Here is a 24,878-nt window from a genome sequence, read left to right as displayed (position 1 = left end):
GAGAGTTTGCTCTGATCCAGCTAAATCATGGCACATTAGCCCCTGATTGAAGTGGGGGGAGTGAAAATGGAGCTGCAGAGGCAGCATGAGATTCAGGCCATTTTAGCCTGTGGGACCCTTCTTGAATAAATCAGTGTTGACTCCCGTTTGAATCCGGTGTCAATGAGATCAGTTTGACAGATGGGAGTCGGAGGAGTCAGGTTGAAAAGAGTATCCAGGGACCTGACAAGAGTGCTCACAGTGTACCATGCAAGCAGTGGGGTAAGTGAGCAATCGATTATGGTCAGGAGACCAAAGTCCAGGGTCCTAAGTTTCTTTGTGGGGCTGAGGAGTAATTCTGCTCACCGTGAACGCACCTGTTTAAAATGGTGTGCAACACGTGGTCAATGCAAATCAGTCAGAAAGTGTCACTGAAATGCTGTAAGTATTTGAACTTGTCAACCTAAATGGGGCCACATTGCTGAGAACATCGGATTTTAATTTCAATTTGGACAGTGTAATAGCGTTGTCCCTTTAAGGGATGATCCTTTGTGGGCCTGGTGACCGGCCCAGAGCCTATGCACTTGATCGCTCCACTAAATAAATAATAAATAGTTGTGAATACATGTTACATTTCAGCTATCAGACAATTTACTGAGTGAAACCTAGCTGAATGCGAGAATACAATATCCCAAGTGAAAGCTCGATGCATTTTGTGCTAAAATTGATGGATTTAACATAAATCTATTGATTCAGAAGATGCTCCATTATTTTAGAATCCATTCCTATGCCATTGAAACGGTAAATTATATATTGACAAAGAAAGCGGCTACATGTTATGTGGAGGTGAAAGGAGTTCAGTGTTGTGTTTTCCCCTGTCCCCTCCGCCCCCTTTACAGTACACGAGGCATTAAGCGAGTTTTTCCATTCCCAAACCATTTGAAATGGTAGAGCAAGCCCCAGCAGGACAGGGGAGCAGGCATCAAAGGAGACATTGTGAACATCTGGCAGCACACTGCTCTTCTTCCAAATGGCTGCAAATCCGATACACTTGTGAGTGCAAGTTAGACCTCGCTTCCGAGTTGCGTTGAGCATGGTAAATTATTTTCCATTCCTTCTGCAAATCAATGAGAATGCTGCTTGAAACAGAAAAAATAAAAGTAGAAAATTTGACCTGTGGCTTATGTTGTCGAAGGAGCTGTCCTGCCAAAACAAAACTAGCAAAAAACAAACTATTATGAAGAATTATTGTTTTAAATAACCTTTGAAGGTTGCTGCCTATTTTTTGCTGTGTTTTGTTCTCCCTAATGATCTCATTTGCAAAGTGAGTATTGGTGAGAACATGCTTGTAGCGACACTGAGCGTGACCTCCCAAAGCGGCTGACTTAATAAAGGCTGAGATACCATTGTTAATGATTCGACCACAACAAGAAGTTATATTTATATAACATCTTTGATGTGCTAAAGCATCCCAAGGTGTTTCACAGGAGCATTATAAAACACAAGTATAGCACTGAGCCACGTTAAGGATACATTAGATCAGAAAACCAAAAGCTTGGTCAAGGAGGCAGACCTGGTCCACATCCCATGGAAAAAAAAGTCATGTGTTAAAGGAGAAAAGTGAAGTACAGAGGCAGCGAGGTGCAGGAAGAGAATTCCAGCGTTGAGAGCCTTGGCAATTGAGCGCTCCGACACCAATGGTGGAGCAGTTAAAATTGGGGATGTGCAAACGACCAGGATTAGATGAAAGCAATACAACTTCAGTTGTGTTAATTGAACCTCCACATTTTTTGACTCAGCACATCTGGAGTGTCAACATTTACTGCTGAGGTAAAGTGTTTGTAACATAAGGAAGGAACTTTGCTTTAAGGGCAAATACAAGGAATTATAAATATCACAAGATTAGTCACTCGCAGTCCGTAAAAGAAATCATGAGCGCTAATCCTGAAATCAACTTTTATATTTGCAACAATGAATTATGATCCACTTCGAAACAACTTGCTTCACTGCTTCTCAAATGACACTCAATTTAGTTTGAATAAATGCCAATTTAGGGTGTTCATAATAGCATTGTCACTTTTTATATGTTAGACTTTTCACAAGTTAGTTAATGATTCAATGATTTACTATTTAAACCTAGCTCAACTGTGATAATGTTGCAGCAAATATGTCAATAAGGCTTGGAAATATTTAATAATTCAGCCTTAAGGAACTTTTTTGGAAAAATCCTTCTTATCTAGAAGTATATTCTCGTCAAAGTTTTGCAGCAGGATGATTTTAGTACTGAGGGCACTGGTCTCATCTGTGCTCTGCCTGAGATGAAGGGTCCGAAAGTAGAGGTTAACATTTCAGGTCAATAAGCCTCATTCTTTCTCCTCAATACCAAGCACTCACATTTATGGAGCACGGACAGGGTGCTGTGGTTTTTATCATGTTCATCCTTTCTCAAAAATAAAGATGAGATTTAAAAATCAAAATCTAACACCACTCTGTTTACCACAGAACACAAAGATAGCGTCAGAGCCGCCGGTTGTACCACCAGTGTCGGAGGACGATGACGAAGATGATGATGATGACAATGTGCCACCGCCAGTGATAGCACCGCGCCCAGAACACACAAAATCGGTCAGTGAAACTGGATTCTGTAGATATATCAGAGGCCAGCAAATGTTCTTGGTCGCAGGTTTAACATGAAGAAACAGTCACAACCCGGCCAGTAATGCTTAGCGATTACCAACTTCATTAAAGGTTAAGTTCATCAGGAAGCTGACAGTTGTAAATCCCTGAAGTAACAAAATTCAAATAAGAATGTGAGAAAAAGGAGCAGAGTTTGCAAGGGTATTGGAGTATTAAAGTAGAGAAGCATTGCTATAATTGTACTAGACATTGCCATCTAGATTTCCATCGACAATTTTAGTCCCCTGATTTAAGGGGGGATATACTTGCATTGGAAGCAGTTCAGAGCAGATTCACTAGGCTGATTCCTGGAAAGAGGGGTTGTATTGTGAGGAAAGGTTGAATAGGTTGGGCCTGTACTCACTGGAGAAGAATGAGCGGCGATCTTATTGAAATGTTTAAGATTCTGAGGGGGCTTGACACGGTAAGTGCTGGGAGGATGTTTCCTCTCATATGGGAATCTTGTACCGGGGGAACAATTTCAAAATAGGGAGTCTGCCATTTAAGATGGAGACTCCGAGGGTTATCAATCTATGGATTTTTCTTCCACAGAGTTAGTGGTGGCTGTGTCATTGAATATATTCATGGCTGAATTGAACAGATTTTGGTTGACGAGGGATACAAGGGTTATGGGGGAATAGGCAAGAAAATTGAGTTTAGGCCACAGTCACATCAGCCAGTCTTGCCAAATGGTAGAACAGGCTCGATGGCTGCATAGCCTACTCTTGCTCCTATTTCTTCTGACCCTGAGTGTCGGCCTTGGATAGGTCATTTGGTGCATTGAGCCCGTTCCCTCATTAGTAAGATTCTGATTGTTCTAGTTGTGGCCTACAATTCTGCCTGCCTCCCAAAACCTTTAACTCCCCCGTAGATCAAAAATCTAAATCAAAACCCAGCCTTGAATATGTTCAATTACTCAGTCCTCATTGCTCTTGGGAGCAAAGAATTCCAAAGATTAATGATTCTCTGAGAGAAAAAGTGCCATCTTAAATGGGATACTCCTTATTTTGAAACTCTGCACCCTGGATGTAGATTCCCTCACAAGGGGAAACATTGGGTGGAATCATTCCCCCTATGATGAGTTTGGTGGGGGTTGGGTGGTGGATGGGTCATCGCCTTCTTCCCAACTAAACTGCAATAAGCTTGTAGCAGGAAAGCTTGGAGATGGCCTTCCAGCCCCACTGTCAATTGAGAACCTAAAGTGAGCAATTATTGCCCATTTAAGGGCATTATTCCACCGCCACAAGTATTAACACAGCAGGGGGCTTCCCATGTGTGGAACATGACGAGCAAACCCAAGCTTCCGAGTGGGGAGTGCAGTGATCTGCATATCTGTATATGTATACAAGGGGTCAATGTAAACTAAGCAATCACTAGAGGAAGCATGGGAGATGTATAAATACAGACGACAAGAAGTCAGAGAAACTCTTCACAGGAACGGCAGCTAGTGAGCAGGCACAGACAGGCAGCTCAGATGTAACTTATAGTATAAGCGCTGGAGAGAGAACAAACTCATACAAATAAAGCATCGACTTCAACTGTAAGACTTTATTCAGACACCAGGAATAATACAGGGAGGTTGCTTGTTCAAAGCACTTATTACCTTATCGAGGGATCCAGCATCAGAAAGAGGAGCCTGCTGAGAGCCAGCCCCTTGCCGATTCCCTCCTTCCTCCCGACCCCCATCCTGTGAGCCTGTTCCTTCCATTACTCACCTGTGGCTGGGTCCCTCCCCAATATGAGGCCTTGGCTGGGTAGAGGACCAGCAGTGACCACCACCTGCTCAGTGGCACTGCCAAGTACTGAAGAGAAGCCAGCCTCAGATTGGCTGGCAGCCCTCAGTGGAAGGAACTTCCATCCCTGGTCTTTGATCCTGGGGGAAGGCCCGCCACATGCCTGACAAGTGCCTGATTGGTACAGGATGTGGTACAGTGGTAGCCAGCTGGTGGCTGAGACCCCCAACACCTCTTTAAGACTCCGCCCATCCCCTCATAATATACCCTGTTAAGTCCCCTCGTAATTTTGTGTTGGAATAAGATAATCTCATTCTTCTAAACTCCAATGAGTATCGGCACAATTTGCTCAACCAGTTGTCATACGACAACCTCTATCCCAACAATAAACCAAATGAACCTCATCTGAAATGTCTCCAATAAAAATATCCCTCCTTAAATAAGGAGATCAAACCTGGCCACAGCACTCCAGGAGTGGTCTCACCAGTGCCCTGGAGAGTTGTAGGAAGACTTCACTACTTTTACCTCCCTTGCAATAAAGGCCAACATTCCATTTACCTTCTTCATTACTTGCTGTATCTGCATGCTAACTTTATGATTCATACACAAGGACACCAAAAACCGTCTCTACTGCAGCATTCCGCAGTCTCTCTCCATTAAAGCAAAACTGCTTTTCCATTCTTCCTACCAAAGTGCACAACCTCACATTTTTCCTCATTATACTCCATCGGCCAAACCTTTGCCTGCTCACGTAACCTATCTACATCCCCGTGCAAATTGTTTTTTCTCTCTTCATAACTTGCTTTCCGACCTAACTTTGTGTCTTCGGCAAATTCAGTTACTACATGCTAAGTCCCTTCATCCAAGTTAATAATATAGAGCAGAATAAGTTGAGGGGCGAGCACTGATCCATGTGGCACTCCGCTAGTTGTAGTTTGCCAACCAGAAAATAACCCATTTAACCTGAATCTCTGGCTTTATCCTGAATCTCTGGCCGTGATCTACCCGAATGGGAACAGAGTCCTCCCGTGGTGAGCACGTTTAGCTGGGTGTTTCCCGACACTCAGAGCGACGAGAAGCACCATGATACTGAAAGCTCATTCCGTTCCCCGGAGCTCCTCAGTGCAGAAGGAGATTATAATACCATTTTAAATGCCATCTTGATCTCCCAAACTCATCTCTAATGCTAGGACATTGGCAGTGCCAGCCTGGCACCATGGCAGTGCCCCTTCCAGACTGGAAGCACCACCTGGGTGCCACCCTGGCACTGGTGAAGTGCCCAGGTGGCACTGCCCAGGTGGTACCAGCAGTGCCAGGGTGCCACCCTGCTCAGCGGGCAAGTACCTGGAGTTCTCTGATCCCCTCAGAGACCCCCACAAGTGTCATTTCATCTGGTCCCCATTTGTAGAGACCAGCACTCATCCAAGATCTCCAAGGCAAGAGGGTTAGATCCCACTACTTGAACCGATGGTGGGAGTGCATATTAGAGTGAGACTAGCTGCCTCACTCTAATATGCAGATTTGATAAAAAGTAATCCTGCCCATAATGGGTGGGGTTCATATCGCGATGTCTTGCGAGATTGCATTAGATCTCATGAGGCGTGGTGAGTAGGGTAAATCCCAGAAGAGGGATCTCCTGGCATCTACCGGCCGCATTCGTGTAACACAGCTGGTAGGATGCACTCTCTATTTCCTGTTAGTTAGCCAATCCAGTATCCATGCTAATCCATATCGCCCTGAACACTATGAGCTCATAGCTCGTTCAGTAAGCGTTTATGTAGCACCTATTGAATGATGAACATTTTAGAAATCTACACAGATCATAGAATCTCTTGTACATCAGTACATTATGTTTACAGTGAAACAAGAGCAATTGTCATGTACAATGTTGGAAATGACAAAGCAATGTTATCACACAAATAGTTAAAACACGTATAAATTCTGCTTTGCACTATTTAACCTTCTTGGAACTATTTGAACTGGTTAACTGTCTCCTTTTAAAATAGTGGAGAGAAATTTAGATGCAGCACAGAAGGCTGATCAAACCCCCACTTCAGTGTCTACAGCGCATAATTTAAAATAACATTCCAATGTAGTACTAAAGGGAATGCTGCACTGTCTGACAAGCTATCTTTTAGGTGAAGCTTAAACTTACCACCCATCTGTCTTCCCTGATGGATATAAAAGATCCCTTGGCACCATTTGAAGAAGAGCAGAGGAGTTCTCCCAGTTTCCTGGCTCACATTAATTCCTCATCCAACACATAAAACAAATTAATATGTCTAATATCTCATTGCTGCTTGCTGATGGCAAATTGGTGGCCACATTTCCCTATAACGTAGGCGCTAAAGGGGCTAGATTTCTCCGTGTCCCCGCCCTGCCCCTAGGTGGCAACGGTTACTCATTGGGATCTTGACGGGCAAACCCCGTAATTAGCATGGAGCGAGGTCCTGTATCCAATTAACACAGTGAACAAGCTCAAAGCTGGAGGGCTAATTTGAGGCTGTCCATCTTCAGAAGAGCACCTGACAAAAGTAAAAGGTAAGGAACTGAGAGGGAGCTTCATAGGAAGGCTCTCTCTCAGCCACATAGAAAACAATTTAATTAAAGAACGAGAAAAGTCAATACATAATTGTTTTTACTTTGTTAGGGGTGCCCTACTATCGGGCAGCCTTTTGCTGCACCCCCACCTCAGCATATGGCTGGGTTCGGTTTAACTGTCCCTGTTGGTTCGGGATACTGGAGGTCACTGGCCTGTCTTGGGTGTAGGCCCTGTTGCAAGTTCGCTGAACCTCTGTCAGCCAAAATAGCTGGAGTCAAGACACCAGCGACCGGCCTTGTAATTTTAGGGCAACACACGCCCCACTACTACAGTGTGAATCTGACCCATTTCAAGTTCTCTCCAGCTTTGACAAAGAGTCATCCAGACTTAGGTCCCTTTTCTCTCCACAGATGCTGTCAGACCTGCTGAGATTGTCCAGTATTTCCTGTTTTTGTTTCAGATTCCAGCATTCGTAGTAATTTGCTTTTAACTTGTAATTGTGGGCCCTGTCTGCTTCCATTCCTGACACTGGGGAAAATTCAGTCCTACATTTAAAAAAAAAAAGTATTCACTGAGGGTTTGGGATGTCCTGAGGGTTTGGGATGTCCTGAGGGTTTGGGATGACCTGAGGGTTTGGGATGTCCTGAGGGTTTGCAAGGAGCCGCACATGTACAAGTTTCTGTTACATCGGAACCATTGCTTATTCAGTGCTGGCGAAACAGTTAAATGTTGGCGACAATATGACTTAATAATGAGAAATGCAACCGGTTTTCTACACTCTGCTGTGCAAGAACACACCACACAAGACTAAGACTGCATAATTTGATCTGAAAATGAGAATTTAAAATAAAATTTTCTCTTCCTCTTTCCCCAATTCATATTTTAATAACAGTCTTCATCTCTATTTCGTGCAATGTTGAAAAGGCTGAACAGGGACAGTAGGTTTGCTCTGACTCATTCCCATTGCAATCCAGGTCCTCCATTGTAGATGCAGGTGGGTTACTTCACTGTGACCCTTGGTAATTCTTCAGAAGGCTGTGTTTCCCTCAGTGAAGCAGCAGCTGAGTTTCAGCTATCAGAGAGCTGAAAACACAGCTCAAAGAGGGAGGCTATCATCCAACCAACAGCGACCTCTTGGAAACAAAAACATTCAAATTGTTCATTGACAATGGGTTCTCCACCCGAGCTGCCAAGCATCCAGCATGAAGATCATTCTGCTACTCCTCCACGCAGGCAATCTTCCACCTGATCTCAGATCATTCTGCGCACATCACACCAGTGACAAGGACAAATCTGCCAGTTTTTGTACTGTTTGTAACCTGATTTTAGAGTTTTCATTTATTGCATGATCAAATGTTTGGACATTTTGAAATGGCTTCATGTACAATAACTATTAGCATGAAGTCAATGAAGTAAGTCTCTAGCAATTTTCCTAAATGTTTGAATGAAATTGAGTGCGCTAACTAAATGACTCTCTGTTTTCCTTAACTATCTTGAAACCACAAGCTAAGGCATTGCCTGGTCACCGAGTTCCTAGTCTTAAGCAGCAATGGCCAGCAACTGAGTGGCCATTTAGCAAGTTTGTGATCTCATCAGTGAATTAAATGGAAGGGGAAGAGCCATGAAATAGTGTGTGAGGGTGGCAGTGGAGCATCACAATTGAGCCAGGACACTTTGGTATGGCAAAAGTAATGCGCGAGTTGACTTGTGCCTAATTTCCTAGAGCATCTGCAATAGATTAAGGGCATGGCTTTTCGATGCATCAGTTCTAGGCTCAAGTTTGCAAGAAATTCCGGGTTGGTGCAGTCTTTGATGTGCCTGCCATTCCTTTAACCAGTGTAACATGCTTTAAGCTATTAAGGAAGAATTTATGGATAGCTAATGAGTCAATTGTGATGAGGTACTGACTGTAATTCTATTCTGCAGATTTTTACCCGATCGGTGATTGAGCCGGTCATGCCAGTGGCTCCTGCGAAAGATGTGACAACCTCTCCGGTGACAACACCACCTGAAAACATAACCAGTTTGAACAGTCAGCTTTGCAGGAACACTGACAAGCAGAGGAAGAAGTCCAAGATGACAGATGAAGAGATTCTTGAAAAATTAAGTATGTATTTAAAAATAAACTCTTTGATTCTAACTGAGCACCTTTTTAGAGTGATTTAAATCTATTTCTTCATATCATACCTGAAGATCTGTTGGACACAACTTTACATTCATATTTTCCATGGGCTGAATTTTGCAGAAGGAGAGCTTGCCTCCCCTCCCCCCTACCAAAGTTGGTTTCAAAATGGCCGACTTTAAAAAAGGCCCCCCCCTCCATCATCTCACACAGCAAAAACACACAAGATCTTGCGGTGACGAGCAGAAAGCGGGACTTTCACCCCTGAGTGTGAGGAGGTCCCATCCACAAGAGCTGCCAGCCAATCTGATTGGCCGGCTGATCTCAGTCTCGGCAACAACCGAGCTCTGTAGTGTGCACTGCCGCCAGACTGTAAACATTCCCAGACGGAAGAGCGATGGACCTCTGGCGAAGGTAGGTCCTAGGCTTTTAGGGTTGATAGGGATCAGGCATCCCAATGAGGGGACTGGGGAGGCACAAAAGTGGGGGGTGCTATCATTTTGGGGCATGAGAGGGTCAACCAATGTGCATAGGGCACAAACGGAATGACATGGCCCACTTCCTGCTGGTGATTTGAGATTTAATAAAATGGCCATTCCACTTCTGTTCCCCCCCCCCCCCATATCATGGGCAGCATAATATTCAAGTCATTTGGTTTGTTAACAAGCTCATTTGCTCTTTTTTAAGTGGGTGCAGGTTGGCCTATTTCAGCACTTGGCTGCCTACCATTTTTTTAGTGACTGAGTGAGAAATGGTGGGAAGGCAGCATGCTGGATACCAGTCAAAGTGTACATGCCCAACTGCACCACGCCCCCACGCCCAATTCCGCTGAAAGCACACCTTACAGGGGACCATAAAAATCCAGCCCCACATCACAGAAGATTTGTTGGAGAGAATTGAAACAAAGGAGGCGGCGAATGTGACGAATCTATCTTTAATATTCAAGCTTCAATTGAAAGAAAGTTGTCCTCGTCAAAAAAGTTGCTTTTGAAATGTCCGACGTGTTATGATCCCAATATCTTTACACTTAATGTGACTTTTGTTTCAGGAAGCATAGTAAGCGTGGGTGATCCCAAAAAGAAATACACAAGATTTGAAAAGATCGGGCAGGGGTAGGTGCAAGTCTTTTTATTAACTGAAAAATGGCCACTCTTTTAATCTGAAGCTGTGCTGCCGTATTGGGAAATGCAGTATGTGGCACCAACCATAACTGTGGTCCGTCAGGATGTCATTCTGCATTCCCTTCGGAACTCATGACAGTGGCTAGTTATTTTGGACTTGGGTGTTGGTCCTGAAAAGTAGTCTCTGCTGATAGCTGTTATAAGACCATAAGAATTTGGTCACTCACAGAATTTGAATAGACTGCAAGCCACCTTCGAGCCGTTCTGTATAATGCACTGTCAGAATCAGTCAATATGGCTGATCTCCCTACATGCTTTTGTACATTCATCTGCTCCTCTGAGTTTGAACTATTGATTGTTATTCCCCCACTCACAAATCCTCTCACCCCACTGTCAATGATTTGCCACAATTGTTGCTGTATTCCACATTCAACAACATATAGTACCCCCAATCATTCAAGGATGGCATGGCAGCACAGTGGTTAGCACTGCTGCCACACAGTGCCAGGATCCCGGGTTAAATTCTGGCTTTGGGTGATTGTCTGTGTGGAGTTTGCACCTTCTCCCCCTGTCTGCATGGGTTTCTTCCAGGCGTTCTGGTTTCCTCCCACAGTCCAAAGCTGTGCAGGTTAGGTGGATTGGCCATATTAAATTGGCCCTTAATGTCCAAAAGGTTAGGTGGGGCTACAATTTTTTTTGGGGGGGGGGGGGGCGGCGTGTGCATGCGCCTAGGTAGGATGCTTCTTGGGAGGGCCAGTGCAGACTCAATGGGCCAAATGGCCTCCTTCTGCACTGTAGTGATTCTATGAAGGAAATCTGAAGCTTCATTCCTGTGAATATTATCTGTGAATGTGGGCAGTGCCCTCAGACTGTGTCAGACAGTTGGCACACATTCTGGTTACAATCATTATCACGTTGCCTGACCTGACCAATTAGCCACCAGGGTTGCTGATGTTGACTGTTAATGGGAATGAAGAACATGCTTGTGGAAGTGGAAGGTCTAAGATTGATCTACTCACAATCCACAGATGTTCAATAACATACTTCTATGCCAGGTTAAAGTCCAACAGGTTTCTTTCGATGTCACTAGCTTTCGGAGCGCTGCTCCTTCCTTGGGTGAATGAAGAGGTCTGTTCCAGAAACACATATATAGACAAATTCAAAGATGCCAAACAATGCTAGGAATGCGAGCATTAGCAGGTGATTAAATCTTTACAGATCCAGAGATGGGGTAACCCCAGGTTAAAGAGGTGTGAATTGTCTCAAGCCAGGACAGTTGGTAGGATTTCGCAGGCCAGATGGTGGGGGATGAATGTAATGTGACATGAATCCCAGGTCCTGGTTGAGGCCGCACTCGTGTGCGGAACTTGGCTATAAGTTTCTGCTCGGCGATTCTGCGTTGTCGCGGGTCCTGAGGCCTTCAGGACCCGCGACAACGCAGAATCGCCGAGCAGAAACTTATAGCCAAGTTCCGCACACATGAGTGCGGCCTCAACCGGGACCTGGGATTCATGTCACATTACATTCATCCCCCACCATCTGGCCTGCGAAATCCTACCAACTGTCCTGGCTTGAGACAATTCACACCTCTTTAACCTGGGGTTACCCCATCTCTGGATCTGTAAAGATTTAATCACCTGCTAATGCTCGCATTCCTAGCATTGTTTGGCATCTTTGAATTTGTCTATATATGTGTTTCTGGAACAGACCACTTCATTCACCTGAGGAAGGAGCAGCGCTCCGAAAGCTAGTGACATCGAAACAAACCTGTTGGACTTTAACCTGGTGTTGTAAGACTTCGTACTGTGCTCACCCCAGTCCAACGCCGGCATCTCCACATCATACTTCTATGCAACAGCCTGAATATTCCAAGAGCCAGAGTTTAATTAGATACTCTCCATGGCAACCTCGGTAGTTCCTGCAAAGTGCTAAGAGTCTGATGGATGACAGAAAACTTGGAGATGGCTTCTGATGACAGTCCGAGAAATTTTCTGTATAATTTGAGAAAGGAAACAGATCGGGATTATCGATATATTCAAATGTGTAAGAATTAGCCTTTCATTATTGGACAGTGAGAGCAAGGCTAAATGGTGAGACACTAGAATACTCGTGTCAAATAATCTTAGTGAATATTACTGTAAATTTAGTTAACGTATCAACAAAGAGAGTAAGTTTTAGAATGTCACGTTTGTATCTCCTATAATTGATAAACTTGCAGACTCTGTTGCATGCAAGAAATGTACAACTTCAACTTGTTCCAATTTAGTCTCCCACAGGATTAATTCAATGTGTTTTGCACTTGCTTTACACTTCAGATATAGGCTCAGCTGAGATATGATGGGATAAAGTCTCCTTTGTCTACTGGCTGTAATATTCTTATGTGAAATGAACTTGCTTCCTAGATGCATAGGCTCATAGCACAAAACTAGCCCTCATTTTCGAATAAGTGGCACACAACAGAAGTGGGAAATGCAAAATTGTTATCCTGATTAAATTGAAACACTTTGTTGGGGAGTAGCTCTACTCTACATCTAACTGAATGGAAAATGTTTAATTCACTGTGATGAGCACATGATCATTGTACACTGTATTGCACATTGAACTTATGAGGAAACCATTATATCATTTGCCTTCTATCACATTCAGAAAGATACTTGTGGTTTGAAATAACTTCCATATTAGCAGGGAATTAAGGAAAGATGGCTTGACCTGAATGGAAATGTTTGATGTGAAATCTTTCAATCAGCCTGAATTTCACTCTGGTGGAACATCACATTCGTAGTGTCCCTTTGTGTTGCCAATGCAGGGAATTGCCAGACAAATGTCTGTTCCCAGGCTATATGAAAATGAAATGAAAATCACTTCAATGAAGTTACTGTGAAAAGCCACTAGTCGCCACATTCCGGCGCCTGTTCAGGGAGGCTGGTATGGGAATTGAACCGAGCTGCTGGCCTGCCTTGGTCTGCTTTAAAAGCCAGCGATTTAGCCCAGTGAGCTCCAGTTGATACAGAGAGGGGAAAATGTCTGAAAAGTAACTATTTACAGGGTCATGGGGTTAAACTGAATTCCCTATAGTTGCTGGGTTTATCTTTACAATCCTTTTTTAGAATAAGGTACATTTGCAATTCTCCAGTTCTCTAGTACCACCCTTTGAATATCGTTGGAGCTTCACTCTTTCATCAAAGTGGAGAATAAGCACATGGCACTTGGTAATTGTATATTATTCTGCTTTTCTAATTTAAAATCCTCAAATTGTAGTTTTAAAAGTTAGGCGAGCAGTAATATACCATGACTTTGTCCATAAAAGGAAAATCCAGAGGAGAGGATGAAAGGAATAATAGTCAAAACCGATGGGATCTTCTGCTTCTAATCATCGCACAAAAGCTCCTTTCCGCTTCTGGAGTCTATAATGACACTTGATGTTATGTTTACCATTCAAACTACGCCACTGATCTGAGACAAACTTCCCGATTGTTTTCATAGAATTTACAGTGCAGAAGGAGGCCATTCAGCCCATCAAGTCTGCACCGGACCCTGGAAAGATCACCCAATCTTAGCCCACACCTCCACCCTATCCCTGTAATCCCACCTAACCTTTTTGGACACTAAGGGCAATTTAGCATGGCCAACCCACCTAACCTGCACATCTTTGGGACTGTGGAGGAAACCGGAGCACCCGGAGGAAACCCACGCAGCCACGGGGAGAACGTGCAGACTCCGCACAGACAGTGACCCAAGCCAGGAATCGAACCTAGGACTCTGGAGCTGGGAAGCAACTGTGCTAACCACTGTGCTACCATGCTGCCGTACCGAGCTTTGACCTGCTCTGTAAGGGCTTTCAATCTCACAATTCTCCGAACAAAGATTCAGGCGAATGGCTCCAGGGGTGAGGAACCTCCGTTCCGTAGGCAATTGGAGAAGTTCAAACTGTTTCTCTCGCGGATGAGAAGGTTGAGAGGAGATTTAATCAAAGTATTCAAAATCTTTAAGGGTCAGGAGGAACTCTTCTGGGTGGAAGGATGACGAGGAGGAGAGGGCACAGATTTAAGGTAATTGGCAAAAGAAACAATGGAGACAGGAGGAGACACTTGTTTTCACGAAGTGAGTGGTTGACATCTGGAATTCGCTGCGTGAGTGTGTGACAGTGGCAAATCCAATTGAGGGAATTGGATTGTTATCTGAAATGGAAGAATGCAGGATTACTGGGCGAGGGCAGTGGGAGTGGTACAAGGTGCATTACCCTTTCAGAGAGCCAGCACAGAAATGCCAGGCCGATTGACCACCTCTCTGCTGTGATAGTTGTGTGATTAAATGGCTGGAAAGCTTTGCGCGGAACAGAATCCCACCGAACCCCAGCTGAAAATTTGGAGGACCAGTCTGCCTTTGTCAGGGCGGAAAGCCACAACAAGCTTCTAATGGTTGTGGATTAACCCCCCGTCTGGGAGGATGTCCCACATCTGAGAATAGCCAGCTAATTGGGTGACGGGAGCTCTCCAGTGCCAGCAGCACCATGGGAATGGTGGCCATTCCTGGGACTTCAGTAGTCCCCCCCAGGAAGAGCCCTGGAGAAGGTCAAATATTGAGTTAAGTCAGGGCTGCTTCGTTGGGGCTGCATTGTTTACATTCAATTTCATGGACCATTGCCTTTTACAAGCTTTTTGATTGACAGATCCAGGTAGTTTCAAAGGGAGTATTAAGGTTGTTTATTTACATAGTTCGACTGGTGCCACTAACTCAGAGGAGTAGCTGTTTTTTTCTAACCACAGCTTTCTTTTAAAGAAGTCTTTTCTTCTGAGAAGAGTTCAAAGTTTTTAGGCTTCTAGGCATACAAACGTGCCAGAAAAAGTTAAAGAGCAATGAAATTGACTAAAAAAACCATGTCAAAGGATTCCACCATATTAAAAGGAATACTTTTACGTTCATCTCACAGATCTTTGAACTGGACTTGCTGACAGACAGTTTTAAGGATTTAAAGGCTGCAGATGGGAAGACCGACCAAATGGCCCACATCCCAAGGAAAGACCACTGAACTGAGTCCCCCCAGCCCAGCACAAGCTCCTCTGACCCCAAGTCCCAGGAAGGATCCCCCTTGGCACCCTGGCGGAAATTGTAGTAAGGGTACCTACTCCATTTCCACCCCTCAGAGTGCAGACCACTAGGTGTCCGTTTCTCACGACTTGCACCAATTCATGGCGGCATGACTCCCAGCTTGAGGGGGCTGGAGCATCCCAGAAGGCCGATAAATAGGGCATCCTGCCCATAAATTACATTCAAATTAGGGTTAATGATCACTTTGTATGTTTCCACCAGGTCTGGACGGGACTTCGTCTGGGCCGGAAGGACAGTTGGGAGCTTCGCAAAGGGCTTCACAACCGGCATGAAACCCATTTTTTGCCTGACGTCCCATTCACCGGGCCATCGGGATTCCTGCCAGTGGCTGGCAACCACAGAGAATCATGGCCTAAGTGTCGTCTTGGGTGGGAAAAACGGTGCAAATCGCATCAGCTGTTCTGGAGTAATTCCCATCACAATCCACCCACATTTAGTCATTTTTCTGAGCCAAATCTGCCGAAGATGTGTGGGACCCGAAGACGCTGGCACGCCCAGTATCACAGAGATTGAGCTATCCCTCCCTTCTCCCAACCCCTCAGGAACGCTAGCATCGGGGCCCTCCCAAAGGGTATGCCTAAAGACCCCCACCCCTTCTAGTCGGCATCAAAGCCCATCCTCCAAACGGTAGTACCAGTGTCCTCCCAGATTTTGTTTTAAAATTTAGAGTACCCAATTATTATTTTTTTCCAATTGAGGGGCAATTTCGCTTGGCCAATCCACCTAACCTGCACATCTTTGGGTTGTGGGGGTGAAACTCAACATGGACAGTGACCCAGGGCCGGGGTTCGAACCCGGGTCCTCAGTGCCATAGGCAGCTGTGCTAATCACTGCGCCACATGGCACCCAGTGCCCCCCCCCCCCCCCCCCCAGATGAGCAATCGCCAAATGCCTCCCCGTTCATGTTCTCCCCTTCATGGCCATGCCCCCTTTCAGTCCCCACCCCACCTGCCACCTCGGCTCTGCCCTAACAGGTTCCCGACCGGGACCTCCAGTGGCCTCCAAGCCGCCGGCGTGGTCATCACATTCGGTCTTCAGTGGTGGAGACCATTAGTGATTCCCGTCGGCCTCACTGTGGACCAGCGAAGGGGAGGTACCAGGAGCCAGAAGAATCTGGCTTTAAATGAACACGGCATATTTAAATGCAGGTTTAAATATGCTGATCCGTTTCACGCCCAGCGAAGACGTGAACCAGATTTTGACACCTGCAGCGGGCTGCGAGCATTGCGCTACTTTCGTCACCCAGCGCAGAGTCAGTTTAGGGGTTAGGGGCGTTCCCACTATTCTCCCGACACAGCAGGATGTGCACCAGGTGCAACATGGCCACATAACCACCCCCAGTATGACTGTGTATGTTTTATCTCCTTGCATTGATAAAGGAAATGCTGTGGATGTTATAATCAGATACAAAAGGCATTTGATAAGGAGTAGTATTGAAAGCTTGCTGATAAGATTAGGCAACGTGATATTAAAGAGAGTGTGACATCATGGGTAGGTCATTGGCCAAAGATCAAAAGCAGAGAATTTTTCAAAAATTATTTTGCAGGATGTGGGCAACGCTGGTTATGCCAGCATTTATTGCCTGGCCCTAATTTGCCATAAAGGTGGTGGTGCACTGCCTTCTTGAACCACTGGAGGTGGTGTAGGTACACCTGTTAAGAAGGGAGTTTCAGGATTTTCACCCAGAGCCAGTGAAGGACACAGTTCCAAGTCAGGATAGTGAGTTACTTGGAGGGGAACTTGCAGGTAGTGGTGGTCCCATGTATCTACTGCCCTTGTCCTTCTTAATAATGGCAAGCGGAGATTTTTTGAACGGGACGGAGATAAATGGAGGCATTTCCCCAGGGATCAGAATTGATACCTTTCATTGTGTTTCTCGGCATAAATAAATGACTTTCTGGGTGAAATGTCAAAATTTGCAACAATAAAGGAAGAGTGATTAGGAATAAAAACAGAAAATGCTGGCCTGGTAGCTTCTGTGGAGAAAGAAACAGAATTAACGGGCGAGATTCTCATTCGGCCAATGGCGAAATCGGGAGAGGCGATTGGGCAGAGAATGGGTTTTGACTGCGAAATTGTGGCGAGCGCCGGATTCACACCAAGTACCAATTCTCCGGTGTCTCGACAGCGGCATCAATGCGTTGCACTCTGCACGTACAGAAAACGCCGTTTGCGTATCGTTAGCGGGCCTGGCCCAGTATTCTCCAGGGCCTCCGCAATTCTCCGCCTCCACCGGGGAAATTCCTGATGCAGAGTAAACACTACAAAGACACCCTGAAAGCCTCCCAGGGCAGGTCAAAGGCTGGGAATCATATGGCAGTAACTCACCTCCTGATGCCCCAAAGCCTGTCTACCATCTACCAGGCACAAGTCAGGAGTGTGATGGAATACTTTCCACTTGCCTGGATGAGTGCAGCTTCAACAACACTCAAGCTCGACATCACCCAGGACAAAGCAACCCGCTTGATTGCTCCCTATTCCACAAACATTCAAACCCTCAGCCACCGACGAACAGCGGGAGCTGAGTGTGCCATCTTCAAGATGCACTGCAGTAACTCGCCAAGGTTCCTGAGACAGCACCTTCCAAACCCACAATCACCATCATCGAGAAGGACAAGAACAGCAGATACCTGGGAACACCATCACCTGGAGGCTCCCCTCCAAGTCACTCACCATCCTGACTTGGACATATATCGCTGTTCCTTCACTGTCGCTGGGAAAAAAATCCTGGAACTTCCTCCCTAACAGCTCAGTGGGTATACCTATGCCTTAAGGACTGCAGCGGTTCAAGAAGACAACTCATTGCCACCATCTGAAAGTCATCTAGGGATGGGCAACAAATGCTGGCCTCGACAGCGATGCCCACATCCCAAAAATAAATAAATATCCCATCCCCACCAACACTTGGAAATCGCTTGCCTTAGACACACAAACTGGAAAAAAAGCATCCTCTAAGGCGCCAATTACCTCAAATGTTATAGAGTGAAGCCTTCTGAGGAAAAGCGTAAACAGTGGAAAGAGAGCGCAGAATCCAGAGCGTCCCACCCTTCCCACCTCATCAAGCATCACCCGGCAAACCTGTGACAGAGTCTGTGGATCCAGGGTTCGACTATTCAAGTACTGCTGGCCCCATCTTCCCGAGTGGAAGCAAGTCTGCCTCGAAGCAGTATTTAGGGAAGGTCGCAGTCTGGACTGCTCTCTGGCTTCCAGGCAGGGGTCTCTGTTATGGGGGGGTCTCTGATGTGGAGTCCCTGATGGGAGTTTCTAGTGGTGGTCTCTGGCTTGGGGCTCTAATAGGAGGTCTGGTGGGAGTGTGGGAGGGTCGGGTCACCCTCGTGGTGGGTGGTTGACCCAGCAAATCCGGGGTGGTGGGGGCTGCCCACTCAAAATGGAGGCCTGATGGCTGGAGTCATGAGGGAATCCCTTGCAATGTCCACCATGTATAAATTTGCGTGGCATTGGATAGTAAATCGCCTCTGGGTGCCGCTCCCAATGCGATTGCAAATCAGAAGCAATTCATCTCCAGCGGGAGTCTCCCAAATGGAGAATCCAGCTTTGTGAAATCAGTTGCAAGAGTGTGAGTTCCAAGGTTAAGATGAGGTTTGAAGAGGTGCTTAAAATTATACGGGGTCTAAACAGAGTAGACCGAGAGAAATGGTTCCTATTGGCAGAAGCGTTGAGAATCTGAGGGCAGATTTAAGGTGATTGGCAATAGCACCCAGGGCGACTTGAGGAATAAGGGTTTTATGCAGTGAGTGGTTATGATCTGTCTGAAACTGTAGAGGCTGATTCAATTGTGAAATAAGTACCTGAAGAGAGAAAAATTGTATGCCATGGAGAAAGTGATGGGGAGTGGGACAAGCTCAATTGCTGCTGCTGAGAGCCAGGATGGGTTTACTGGGCCAAATGGCCTCCTTCTAAGCTGAAATGATTCTATAGGCTGGATTCTTCTGTCTGCCCGCTGCAAGATCATCACGGGTGGGACATGGAGCGGGATACGGACCATTTAAAGGTCCATTGACCTCGGCCGGGGCCAGAGAATCCCGCCCTATGATTCTAATATGGCGCTCTAGTGATGGGGAGAATCGGTGTAATAATATGCAGCGTTGTAATAATATGTGCAGCGTTGTAAGGTGACAAAACCATGAGGTAGTTAACCCTCTCCCTCATCAAGAAAATAATACCAATGTAAAATCTTTATATCTCTAGACCTTTCCCAAAGAGGCTATCAATATCGTGCCAATTTATGCCAAATTAAAAGTACATGAAATAATGGTGTTAATCAAAGCTGGTAATTCCATAGATAATGTACAATCCCACTGCAGCAATTTAATCTTCTGGAAATTATATCAAGTACATCCCAATCTTAAACGAGACTGCACAATCCATATCAATGCTCATATCTTATTTTCCGACACCAATCTAAGGCAAATTATAATATGGTTATGACTACCTCAGATTTAAATTCATTTTGCTTAGGACCCATATATTACATTTACACATGTGCATGGTTGGAAGAGGCAGGATTGAATTGACTGTGAATTTATACACAGTGACTGATATTGAGTTCTAGTAACTGCATTCTACCCTGAATATTTAGAGAGCATCAGTCGCAGTGTGCATAATATCTAACCATGAAAAGATCTGGGGCAAAATTCTCCCGCGCATGCGCCGCCTGGCAATGTAATTTCCACGCCAGCTGGCGGGGCACCAAAGGCCTTTCCTGCCAGCTGGCGAGGCGGAGATCAGTCCGGCGCGGGCCTAGCCCCTCAAGGTTAGGGCTCAGCCAGTCAAGATGCAGAGGATTCCGCACCTTTGGGGTGGCGCGATGTCGGACTGATTTGCGCCATTTTTGGCACCGGTCGGCGGACATCGCGCCGATTCCGGAGAATTTCGCCACTGTTGTAAAGGTGTCCGCGAGGTCTAAGTGCCTGTCCAGTACTGTCATTTCCAATGGGTTTTTAATTCAAAATGGGTGGGATTTTCCAGCACCCACCTCACTCCGCCACTGAATTTTTTCACATGGATCTTCTAGTTCCACCGACGCCTACGGCGTTTTCTGTGGCTTGCCCTGTCTCACTGCCGGGGAACCTTGGCACAAGGGGCTGCCTTCGGTTGGAATGCAAGATCCCTCCGGCTGGCAGGAAGGGCCAGAAAATCCTGGGCAATGTTTTTCTTCACCCTATTTGACATCATGTTTGCACAGAAATTGTTGCATCATTGATCAGCTTGTGGCCGGGATTCTCTGTTGCAAGTCCAGCCCCGTTGCTGCTGCTAGCGAGACCAGAGAATTCGGAGCGCCATTCGCCAGCGGCAGGATTCTCTACTCCTGCCACTTGTCAATGGAATTTCCCATTAAAGCTACCCCACGTCATTGGGAAACCCGCAGGTGGCCGGGTGTTGTCAGCGGGACCAGAGAATCCCGCAGCCAGCGAACGGCTGGTGAATTCTGCACTGTCGCTGTTGAAACATTCCCAGATTGAGGCCATCTTCCCTGCTCCAGCAGGAGGAAAGTGAGGGAAACATCGGGGAATTTTATAGTTTGATAAATTCTGCTGTTAACTTATGCGTATTTGGGACACCTCCAAATGCTGGACATATTCCTCCAGCCACTGAAATTCTATCTCAGCTATGTTATTTCCTGAATGAGATTACTAGTCTAATCTATCATGAGAATGTCGCTTTAAGAAATGGTTAGCTGCTCATGTTACTGCAGTGATGTCAGAATGTGGGTGGAGCTGAACTCTGATTCTGCCTTTTAGTTTCACTTTGAGAAAAGCTTGGGTGTGTCTGTGTCTTTTGGTTTCGTGTTTCAGTGTGTGTTGCAGCTAAAGTAAAAACAAAAGCAGCTGTACTGCTGGTCTCTCTCTGCCATCCACAGACTACCTCTGGATCATTTGGTGAATTCAGAAGAATTATAAATGTTTTCAGTAGTGATTGTAAACTCTGATGTGCTTATGTTTAAAGGTTTGTTAAGTCTTTTGGGTGTTAAAAGAACAGCATACAGATTACTTAGTGTTGTATTCTTTGGGTGATGTATTTGATTTACTGGTTGCTAAGATATTCACTGTTTGTTTCAAAAAGGTTAACTTGAGTTCATAGAGTAAACATTGTTTTGCTTTAAAAAATAACTTTCCCCTTTCTGAAGTACCATACTTGTAGAGTGGGCCGTGTGCTCCCCATACCAAAATCTATTAATAGTTGTGGATCAGCTGTCGCGTTTCTCCACGGCGTCAACATGGCCTTAGGATCAGCAATTGTGGGCCCTACAGGGGGCTAGCACGGCACTGGAGCGAGCCGCTCCAGATGCAGATCCTGGCGTGAACTGGGCGCCGCGGGGTCCACAAATGCGTGGTGACACCGGCACCAACGTGCGCATGCGCAGTGGCTCCCTTCTCCGCGCCGACCCCAACGCAAAATGGCGCAGGGCTACAGGGGCCGGCACAGAAGACAGGAGGCCCCCAGCCAGAGAGGCCGGCCCACCGATCGGTGGGCCCCAATCGCGGGCCAGGCCACAGCGGAGGGCCCCCCAGGGTCGGATCCTCCCCCCACAGGCCGCCCCCGGACCCTTCTACGCCGAGGTCCCCGCCGGCGGGACGCGGGTTTTTTACGACGGCCGCTCGGCCAATCCCGAGTCAAGAATCAGCGGGGGGTGGGGGCCACTCTACCGGCACCGCACCAACCATGCCGGCACCAATGGCGCAGAGCAGAGAATCACGTCCCGGCATCGGGCCGGCGTGGCACGATTCGCGCCAGTCGCGGGGATTCTCTGGTCCGGCCCCGGACTGAGAGAATCCCGCCCCCCTTCTGTCATTCAGAACTACCTTGAAATGCCGGAGCATTAACCCCATGCTTTTCCCAGCACTCCCGTGCTAACTACTTATTTCTGTACAGAATTGCATAAATTAAATTAGGGGATGTGAAAAGGGGTCATCTAATTGAAAAGGAGCGTCTTGGAGAAACTGACAGATCTATCATCAAGTAGTCTAGTCTGCAATGACTGCAGTGCTCATCCAATGAACCCAGATCAGCTGTGTCTACTTTGAGTCACTGTAAATTGTTAATTTTGCTTGCAGATCTCTAGTGAAAATAATTAATTTCTAGTATGGCTGGCACTGCACTCTTTTGACCTATTTTCTGTGAATCTTGAAACAAAACAGTTAACAATAAAATGTTAAAATGTTTATGGACATGGGAGAGAGAAAGGCTGGATCCCCTAGTTCTTGTAAACCTCTGACAGTAATCAAGAGTGGTTTAATTTTGTTAAGGCTGAGGTGTCTTTCCAAAACTCCGTTTATAGGTAATCAGTTTTTTTCACAAAGTCGCTAGCAGCAGACGTTCCTGGACTTTTAAACCAGGAGCAATATTTATTTAGGGACACTGTCCTGGAAAAGGTTTGTCATTAAGACACGCGCCACATATATATATGTGGAATTTAGCTGTAAGAATTCTGGATATTGATTTATTTTATCGGGAATTGCTTTCAGTTATATTCTATTCTCAAATGGTTAACTGTGCAGAGAAACTGCACGCTATTTGGGATGTTTTTTAACACAAATTATTTGGAACACCAGTCAGCTAAGGATTATGTATTTTGACACATCAGATCAGTGTGAGACAATGCAGGTCATCCGGCATTTCCAGGAGATACAATTGCCATTAATGGTGCAATGGGTTTTATTCCAAAATACTGAGCAGAAGGATTAACTAAATGGACAATGTTTTTGCAAAAAAAAAAAAAAACAGTGGGGGCAGTTCCTTATGGTAGATTTTATTGGCAGCTCCATTAGCCAATTCTTGATCTACAGAGCTCTGGTAGAGTGAAAGATTAAGGACAGTCGCTCTTTCTCCGCATTTAGTGAGGGAAGCTACAAGCTTATCATTTTGGTATGTGCACACAGCACCTTCTAAAAGCAAGCTATGCCATTTAGTTCAGCGACTTGTAAAGTGAACCCATGAATAGTGGTAAAAATGGTAGTTGTGTATTTTATTATGTTCCATGTTACAAGGAACAGTAGGCAAGTTTCAATGTTCTGTGTATAAGGGTACCTGGCATAGCAAGGGTTAATGTGGGACTGGGAAACAGTACAGCCCACAGTGTGGTGTAAAGAGACACATGAGCTGAGAGTCAGAATACATCAGAGTCAGTTGTGGACTGGACAGAGACCTGTGTAGAAGTAAGCATGGAGTTAGCGCATCGCCTGTACTATACCCTGTATAATATGTTCACAGTTATGTGTCATCAATAAACATTTCGGATGCGATTCTCCGAATGCCGACGCCAAAATTGCATTCGGCGATCGGCCAGAGAATCCCTTTTTACGCCGAAATCGGGCAGTTATTCTGATGCTCCACTCCCGCGCGCCACTGGGACGGCCTCAGGCCATCACCGATGCTCCGCCCCCGATGGGCCGACTTCCCGATGCCGTCGGTCTCGTGTCATCTCAACTTTCGTAAGGCGTGGCGGCTGCAGACTGTGTCCAGCGCCACCAAGTAGGGCGGGGGAGGGAGCTGTTCCGCGGGCAGGTGGGGGGGGGGGTTCGGCAGGGGCTGGGGGGACTGGTGAGGGATGGTCCGGGAATGGCGAGGGGGCTTACAGAGTGACAGGCTGCATGCGCGGCCACGGACCTGGCCATTCGGCATCCGTATCGGCAGGTAAAGCTGGGGGCTAGTTGCTAGCACCCCACCGGGCGGAGCATCGGTGCGGGAGCGGCGTTGAAGTTTTGGTCGTAAGACCAGGTGCATCCTCGGACACAGCCGCAGACTGTTCAATCATACAAGACTCAGAATCTCTTCATGACACCTACTCAACATACAACGTATTAATATAGTCTTACTATACAGTGACCGGAGGTCTTGTGACACAATCCCTACCTGTAGACTTCTCTCGATTCAGATCCAATGCCAAGCCATGGAGGCAATGCAGTCCTAGCGAGGTTCAACGGGCTGATAATCAGCTTGGGACTCCTTCAATCACGTTTCCACTATTCCCCAAAGGGAAAGAAATGTTTCTGTGAAGATGCACTTAAGGAAATGGCACACAGGGGATATACAGATGGTGGCATATGCAAAGACACACAATGAGGGGTCTTATTGCTACAAGCCCCAGGTCATGTTATCATTTGACAAGATCCTGGTCAGTACAGTATTGTACAATTTGTAGAGGGCACAGGTTTACTTTCAGGAGTTTGTAATGCTAACATTAGATTGGTAAGCCATTCTAAAAACTCAATTCTTAGAGCCTAGCCGTGGCTTAATTGTTGCTTTTAACATAATCTCTCTCGGTTTATGTAGCTACAGTTTCCTTGTTAAAGAAATGAGTCCCACACCCCTGTGCACACATGAGGTGCGATCCAACAGCCACGATGCGCCCGAAAAGCAGTGCGTCACGATGCGACGTGGCTGAGAAAAGCTGGAAGACCGCGCTCATGGGATCTACCCAGCTCGCAATGCCTCGCTAGATCTATCGCGATCTCACAAGACATTGTGATGTAAATGGCAGGATCACCTTTTAGCAAATCTGCATATTAGAGCAAGACAGCTTATCACACACTGATATGTAGTTTCCTGAGGTACCTAAGGCATTGGGATCTAGC

General features: G+C 46.0%; 1 protein-coding gene across 8 annotated transcripts in view; it reads left to right on the top strand.

Moving 5' to 3' along the window:
• The window catches only part of LOC140421196 (serine/threonine-protein kinase PAK 3), a 313,927-nt gene that overhangs the window by 248,064 nt on the left and 40,985 nt on the right, over window positions 1-24,878 (top strand). For all 8 annotated transcript variants that reach the window (XM_072505715.1, XM_072505708.1, XM_072505711.1 and 5 more), the window contains 3 exons: window positions 2,482-2,604; window positions 8,857-9,037; window positions 10,101-10,164. In XM_072505715.1, coding sequence (XP_072361816.1) covers window positions 2,482-2,604; window positions 8,857-9,037; window positions 10,101-10,164 — 368 coding nt within the window. The remainder of the gene's footprint in view (window positions 1-2,481; window positions 2,605-8,856; window positions 9,038-10,100; window positions 10,165-24,878) is intronic.

Source organism: Scyliorhinus torazame, chromosome 5, assembly GCF_047496885.1.
Source record: "Scyliorhinus torazame isolate Kashiwa2021f chromosome 5, sScyTor2.1, whole genome shotgun sequence".
NCBI lineage: Eukaryota > Metazoa > Chordata > Chondrichthyes > Carcharhiniformes > Scyliorhinidae > Scyliorhinus > Scyliorhinus torazame.
Note: the sequence above shows the minus strand (reverse complement) of the source record. Positions and strands in the feature narration are given on the sequence as shown.